This window comes from Heptranchias perlo, chromosome 23, assembly GCF_035084215.1.
Source record: "Heptranchias perlo isolate sHepPer1 chromosome 23, sHepPer1.hap1, whole genome shotgun sequence".
NCBI classification, from domain to species: Eukaryota; Metazoa; Chordata; class Chondrichthyes; order Hexanchiformes; family Hexanchidae; genus Heptranchias; species Heptranchias perlo.
The window spans coordinates 1,820,809-1,828,816 of NC_090347.1; the positions used below are offsets into that span (position 1 = coordinate 1,820,809).

Below are 8,008 nucleotides of genomic sequence, written 5' to 3' on the forward strand. Positions count from 1 at the left end.
TCTTGTAGATGGTGGAAAGGCTTTGGGGAGTCAGGAGGTGAGTCACTCGCCGCAGAATACCCAGCCTTTGACCTGCTCTTGTAGCCACAGTATTTATATGGCTGGTCCAGTTAAGTTTCTGGTCAATGGTGACCCCCCAGGATGTTGATGGTGGGGGATTCGGCGATGGTAATGCCGTTGAATGTCAAGGGGAGGTGGTTAGATTCTCTTTTTTTAATTAGTTCATGGGATGTGGGCGTCGCTGGCAAGGCCAGCATTTATTGCCCATCCCTAATTGCCCTTGAGAAGGTGGTGGTGAGCCGCCTTCTTGAACCGCTGCAGTCCGTGTGGTGAAGGTTCTCCCACAGTGCTGTTAGGAAGGGAGTTCCAGGATTTTGACCCATTGCCTGGCACTTGTCTGGCGCAAATGTTACTTGCCACTTATCAGCCCAAGCCTGGATGTTGTCCAGGTCTTGCTGCATGCGGGCACAGACTGCTTCATTATTTGAGGGGTTGCGAATGGAACTGAACACTGTGCAATCATCAGCGAACATTCCCATTTCTGACCTTATGATGGAGGGAAGGTCATTGATGAAGCAGCTGAAGATGGTTGGGCCGAGGACACTGCCCTGAGGAACTCCTGCAGCAATGTCCTGGGGCTGAGATGATTGGCCTCCAACAACCACTACCATCTTCCTTTGTTCTAGGTATGACTCCAGCCACTGGAGAGTTTTCCCCCTGATTCCCATTGGCTTCAATTTTACTCGGGCTCCTTGGTGCCACACTCGGTCAAATGCTGCCTTGATGTCAAGGGCAGTCACTCTCACCTCACCTCTGGAATTCAGCTCTTTTGTCCATGTTTGGACCAAGACTGTAATGAGGTCTGGAGCCGAGTGGTCCTGGCGGAACCCAAACTGAGCATCGGTGAGCAGGTTATTGGTGAGTAAGTGCCGCTTCATAGCACTGTCGAGTTTCTACAAATTCGGGGCTTGCCACTGCTGACATTAACTTGATACCTGACAAAGTTATTATGAGTTTATTACTTTCTGTTTATTGAGAAACTATCTGCTTTGGACACATCCAGCAAATTCTGGGTCCAGTGCATATTTCAGTGGTTTCCCACTGTTACGCGAGGTGGGGGGGCGGTGTGAGGGGTTGGGGAGGGGCGGAGAGAGAGCAGGGAGTACGCTGAAAGTTAACATTCCCTTGGCGCAGTGTGAAGCCAAATTGTAAAGTTGTTCATGATTTCGCTCCAACACCAGAATCTGCCAGTGTACGAAATCGGGACTGAGGGATCTAATAAATCAGAATAAAAACACAACGCTGCAAAAGAGAGACTAGTATTTCTACAGCGCCTTTCACAACCTCAGGACATCCCAAAGAGCTTTACAGCCAATGAAGTACTTTTGAAGTGTGGTCACTGTTATAATGTAGGAAACGCAGCAGCCAATTTACGCACAGCAAGATCCCACAAACAGCACTAATAACGACCAGATAATCTGTTTGCGATGTTGGTTGATGGATAAATATTTGCCAGGATGCCAGGGAGAACTCCCCTGCACTTCTTCAAATTAGTGCTCACCCAAAAAGTGGCCCCTCCACAGTGCAGCTCCCTCCCTCAAGACTGCCCCTTCAGTAGTGCAGCCATGATTTGATTAAATGGCAGATCAGGCTCAAGGAGCCACATCACCTACTCCTGCTCCAATTTCTGATATTCTTATGCCCCTCCGCCCGCCCGGCGCTCCCTCCGCCAATGAGCCTCCTAGGAAGCCCCTTAAATGGTCGATGCTGTGAGGTGTGATATCAGGAACTCACCACAGAGGATAGTCAGGTACAGACTGGGGTACAGTTGCTCCATTGCTCAGAACATCGACCCCCCCCCCCCCCCCAAATTAACCATGGAATAAACAAAAGCTGCCACGTGTCGGTGTGAGATGCGCCCGAACCCTGACCCTTTGGTTAATTGCAGGCCCCGTGGGTGATTGAGAACAATCGGCCTCCGAAGACCTGGCCACAGACGGGGAACGTGCAGTTCACCGGATACAGTGTGAGGTACCGGGAAGGGCTGGACCTGGTCCTGAAGGATCTCAATCTGAACGTGCACGGCGGAGAAAAGGTGGGTGAGAAATTCTGTCAAAACCAGGGCTTTACACCAAACGTACACACAGAAACAGGCCATTCGGCCAACTGGTCTATCCCGATGTTTATGCTCCACACGAGCCTCCTCCCTCCCTACTTCATCTCACCCTATCAGCATATCCTTCTATTCCTTTCTCCCTCATGTGTTTATCCAGCTTCCCCTTCAATGTATCTATTCTATTTGCCTCAACTACTCCTTGTGGGAGCGAGTTCCACATTCTCACCACTCTCTGGGTAAAGAAGTGATGATGCCGGTGATGTACTGGGGTGGACAAATGTAAGGAGTCTTACAACACCAGGTTATAGTCCAACAGTTTTATTTGAAAATAAAATTGTTGGACTATAACCTGGTGTTGTAAGATTCCTTACATTTGGAATAAAGAAGTTTCTCCTGAATTCCCTATTGGATTTGTTAGTGACTATCTTATATTTATGGCCCCTAGTTCTGGTCTCCCCAACAATTGGAAACATTTTCTCTGCATCTACCCTATCGAACCCTTTCATAATCTTAAAGACCTCTATCAGGTCACCCCTCAGCCTTCTCTTTCTAGAGAAAAGAGCCCCAGCCTGCTCAGCCTTTCCTGGTAGTTGATTTAAAGGCGGGACTGACGGGAGTTGCTTTGTGACTGTTGCGTGAATGTTTAATGTAACTGTCTGCACACGTGGCAGGTTTGAACTGAACTCTCTCCATGCACCTGTGTAGCTAACCTTATCCGTCCGGTCTAGGTTGGTATTGTCGGGCGAACAGGAGCTGGCAAATCCTCAATGACTCTCTGCCTCTTCAGGATTATTGAGGCAGCGCAAGGCGAGATCTGCATCGATGGGGTGAAGATTGCAGATATCGGGCTTCATGACCTACGATCGAAACTCACCATCATTCCCCAGGTAAACACAAACCCAACTCGAGGCTGCAGAATTCTGGTGCTACACAGGTTGCTTTACTTTGAAGTGTAGTCACTTGCTACGTAGGGAAATGCAGCAGCTATTCTGTGCACAGCAAGCTCCCACAAACAGAATGACCAATTGGTTTAGGGAGAAATGTTGGCCAGGTCACCAGGAGAACTCCATGCCCTACTTCCAAAAACCATGGAACAGGCAGCGGGGGCTTCTGGTTAACGTTTCATATGAAAGACTGCCCCCGCGACGGCGCTGCCCCCCCCCTCGGTGCTGCCCACGTGAAGGCGGACCCCCCAGTGCTGCCCCCGCAACGCCCGCCTCAACCTTCTGACTCAGAGCCGAGAGTTAGGAGCTAAGCAGAGATGAGCAGTTGGCTGCTGCAGGTCTGTTGATGACCGGGAGCTCGGCTCTGCGGTGGGTCTGGAGTCCAGCACACTGCTCCACCTAGTGGCTGGGTCCAGGTTAACGTGTTGCTCCTGCTGGAGTTTGTGATCCGGGAGTTCCAATCGAGGAGCCCAAAGGGACAGAAAGTGAGAGGGGGAGCGATCAATGGTGTGCACAGTGCACACACTCTTTTCCCCCCCCCCCAGGAATGCCACAGGCAGAAGCTGCCATTTGTAGCTGGGTCCCCATGGGGCGAAGATGGAAAGTGCTTTACAAAAATTACCGCATTTCTCTGTCTTTGAAAGAACGAGAAAGATTTGCATTTCTCGGGACATCCCAAAGCATTTTACAGCCAAATGAAGTACTTTTGAAGTGTAGTCACTGTTGTAACGTGGGAAACACGGCAGCCAATTTGCGCACAGCAAGATCCCACAAACAGCAATGTGATAACGACCAGATCATCTGTTTTTAGTGATGCTGGTTGAGGGATAAACATTGACCCAGGACACCGGGAGAACTCCCTGCTCTTCTTCGAAATAGTGGCCGTGGGATCCTTTACGTCACTGAGCCACAGCCTCATTGGGCAGCGTGTCTCCTCGACAGCTCCCAGTGACTGGTCAGAGCATCAGTGAGGAGAGCAGGTACCACAAAGCAAAGGAAAGGTATCAAACCTGCCTGTCACTCGGTGTTGGCACTCCAAGGCCTGGTGCTATCACCGTACTGAACTGCCTCGTTGGGAAAGGAAGATCCCAATGGCAAACCTCTGTTACAATTGGCTGCTGCTTGCTAACCGTTGACTTGCTGCCTAAAGTTTCATCTAGTCTTGACCAGCATCTGGAAGGTTAATAAAGCCAAACAAACTGGAAAAATGGCCGTTGCAATCCTGGAATCTGGCAGCAGCACGACACCCAGGGCGTCACGTGCCGTGCCAGCGCGTATGAAAGTTGCAGTCAGAATAGAATTCTTATTTTCAGAATCTGTGATCTAACTCTGCTCAAGACGTCTCTGTTCCATCACCGTCGTATCTAACTCCGTCTGATCTGTTCATTCAAGGACCCCGTGCTGTTTTCTGGCACCTTAAGGATGAACCTTGACCCTTTTGAACAGTATTCCGAGGAGGAAATCTGGAAAGTTTTGGAACTGTCACACCTCAAACAATTTGTCAGCAGTCTGCCGGCCAGACTGGAGTATGAGTGCTCAGAGGGAGGCGAGAACCTCAGGTAAACCCTCGTTAGCAGTGATTCGGGGGGGCGGGAAAACCTCAGGTAAAGCCACCTGCAGCGATAAACTCTCTAACAGTGATTGAGGGAGGTGGAGAGATGTGGTGGTGTAAATCGGGTGGGAGGGTGGAAGGACGTTTGACCTGGTTTCCTACACCCAATCTGAGCCATCTCCTTTGCAGGGGCATCAATGGGAGACGAGTCACTTTGGAGCTGCCTTCTGTTTGAGCAGCATCAGCACAGGACCGAGGACATGTTCACGAATGGTGCATGGGGGGAGGCAATGGATTGCTCCTTTAGCCATGGGACAGTTTAAATCCAGCTCAGGGTGATGAGATGAACTTTTTTTTGAGGTTGGGGCAAAGACATGGTATTGAGGGAACTTTACTCCGTACCTCCAACTAAATATTGGGAAGACCGAAGCCATTGTCTTTGGTCCCTGCCACAAATTCCATTCCCGAGTCACCGACTCCATCCTCTCCCCGGCCACTGTCTGAGGCTGAACCAGACCGTTCGCAATCTTGGCGGCCTATTTGACCCCATATCCTCTCCATCACCAAGACCGCCTACTCCCACCTCCGTAACATCACCCGTCTCCACCCCTGCCTCAGCTCATCTGCTGCTGAATCTCTCATCCATGCCTGCGTTACCTCCAGACTCGACTATTCCAATGCTCTCCTGCCCGGCCTCCCATCTTCACCCTCCGTAACCTTCAGCTCATCCAAAACTCTGCTGCCCGTACCCAAACTCGCACCAAGTCCCGTTCACCCATCAACCCCTGTGCTCGCTGACCTACATTTGGCTCCCGGTCCAGGCCTCGCAGCCTCCCTATCTCTCAAACCTCCTCCAGCCCTCTGAGCTCCTCCAACTCTGGCCTCTTGCACATCCCTGATTTTCATCGCTCCACCATTGGCGGCCGTGCCTTCAGCTGCCTAGCCCCTAAGCTCTGGGATTCCCTCTCTAAACCTCTACGCCTCTCTCTCCTTAAAATCACTCCTTAAAACCTACCTCTTTGACCAAGCTTTTAGTCACCTGTCCAAATATCTCATGTGGCTCAGTGTCAATTTGTTTGATAATCACTCCTGTGAAGCACGTTGGAACATCCTACTACGTTAAAGGCACTGTATAAATGCAAGTTGTTGTATCATCATCTAACCCATGCTGTACCTCAGTGTTTGATGGGACACGGGATAAAATGCCCAACCTGCCTGCACTGATCTCAGCTGGGACAGAATTGGTCTCAGGACCTCAAGTTGGGGCAAGAAAACGATCAGTGTTCCTTCTCCTGATAGTCACCCAGTGACTCCAGCTGGGAAGTGCTTGTGTGGGGTCATCCACTGAGTGGTTCAGGCCTGGCTGCGTGCGTTTCCCCCGCCCATGGTCGAATACCCCACCAACGTTCTCTCGGGGCTCGATAGGGGAAGGAAGCCAGTTCGAGTGGAGCGATGGAACAGGCAGCAGTAGAAAGCAACCATCTTTAAAAAGAGGCAGAAAGGAGATGGGAATGGTTTGTGTGCTAACTTCAAGTCTGGTGCGTGGTTCTCATTTAAAACCTTTACCCTGCCTCTCTCCAGCGTGGGTCAAAGGCAGCTTGTGTGTCTCGCAAGAGCACTCCTGAGAAAGACGCGGATTCTGATTCTGGACGAGGCGACTGCTGCTGTCGACCTGGAGACTGACGACCTGATTCAAGCGACCATCAGGACCCAGTTTGATGACTGCACCATACTCACTATTGCTCACCGCCTGAACACAATCATTGATTACACCAGGTGAGGAGTGACTACACGTGCACAGGTAGCGAATGATTCAGGGCCAATCACAGCCGGCACCGCAGGTAAGTAAAAAGGTGGGGGTTCCGGTGGGCACATCCTCCCACGTTGATCCAGCTCGAGGCATATTTTGCACTGCGAGTTTTCTCTTGGAGGGGAAGGCGAGTTACAAGATCAAAAAAGCAAATCCTCAGGTGAACTACGCCTTTGTGTATGGCCTTAGGGCTGGTGTCGGTATTAGTGGGGAAACAATACTTCTCGGTTTGTTGAGTTGTCGGGAGACTATGCTGGGGGGGAGGGGTCCTTATCAGCAGGAATCGATAACCTGAGGGGACAGATGAGAGTTTTTAAACAGTGAGTTGTTATGATCTGGAATGCGCTGCCTGAAAGGGCGGTGGAAGCAGATTCAATAATGACTTTCAAAAGGGAATTGAATATCTGCAGGTCTATGGGGAAAAGGGATAATTGGATAGCAAGAGAAAGATTCCAGTCTATCTGACTGCAGTTACTTAAATCAGTAGCACAGGGGTCGATTGGAGCACCATGTCCAACCCAGCTAATAGGAAGTCCTGTGAAAGCCTGTTTAATGATCTTTCTCTGCATTAATCATTTTTTTCTCTCTTCCCCTCTCCAGGGTGTTGGTGCTGGACCAAGGGAGGATCGCAGAGTTCGATACACCCATCAACCTCATTACACAAAAGGGAATTTTCTACAGCATGGTGAAGGATGCTGGGCTGGCATAATCAGACCCTAAGTCTCAGGTGCCAGGCTCTGCCTAGACGTTTCCAGGTCCCTCACACGGTGACGTCTATGAAGTTACATAAAACCTTAAAAACCTGCGGTCTGGTTCTGAATTTCATTGCCAAAGAGAATCATTTTCACTGCAGCACAGGAGGGAAAAAAAGGGCATTTTTTTTGTAAAATCACTGAGCAGCACTCTATTTTTGTACTTGATGTATTTATACATTAAGCATTTATTTTATTGAAGTGCAGGAGTTTGATCTTTGTAAATATATAAAATATGAGCAGTGATATTAAGTACATTTAATATGGCCAGTTTGCTGTTTTAATAAAACCCAACATTTTTGCTAAACCTGCAGTGTCCATGAACTTGTCTGGAGCAGGAGTCCGTACCTAGTCTAAAGGTGAAGGTTCACTCAGTTACAACCATCCTCAAAGACCCCCCCCCACCTCCGCCAAGGGCTCAGCCCTACAGAAAAGACGTGCATTTCTATAGCAACTTTTACGACCTCAGGACATCCTAAAGTGCTTTACAGCAAATGAAGTAGTTTTGAAGTGTAGTCACTGTTGTAATCGGAGCAGCTAATTTGTGCACAGCAAGATCCCACAAACAGCAGTGATGATAATCTGTTTGTGATGTTAGTTGAGGGATAAATATTGGCCCAGGACAGCGGGGAGAACTCCCCTGCTCTTTTTTGAAATAGTGGCCACGGGCTCTTTTACATCTACCTGAGAGGTCAGACGAGGTCTCATCCAAAAGACGGCACCTGTGGCAGTGCAACACTCAGTACTGCACTGGAGTGTCAGCCTAGATTATGTGCTCGAGTCCTGGAGTGGGAGTGGGACTGGAACTCACGATCTGATGACTGAGGCGAGACA

At 49.7% G+C, this 8,008-nt stretch overlaps 1 protein-coding gene across 1 annotated transcript in view; it reads left to right on the top strand.

Annotated features, from left to right (window-relative positions):
• LOC137341443 (ATP-binding cassette sub-family C member 3-like) overlaps positions 1-7,481 on the top strand; it is a gene marked incomplete at its 5' end in the record, with an annotated part of 39,437 nt that extends 31,956 nt beyond the window's left edge. The window contains 6 exons of the mRNA XM_068004556.1: positions 9-37; positions 1,949-2,095; positions 2,845-3,003; positions 4,453-4,619; positions 6,194-6,388; positions 7,023-7,481. Of these exons, the coding sequence (XP_067860657.1) occupies positions 9-37; positions 1,949-2,095; positions 2,845-3,003; positions 4,453-4,619; positions 6,194-6,388; positions 7,023-7,131 (806 nt within the window). The remainder of the gene's footprint in view (positions 1-8; positions 38-1,948; positions 2,096-2,844; positions 3,004-4,452; positions 4,620-6,193; positions 6,389-7,022) is intronic.
• Between the last annotated feature and the right edge of the window lie 527 nt (positions 7,482-8,008).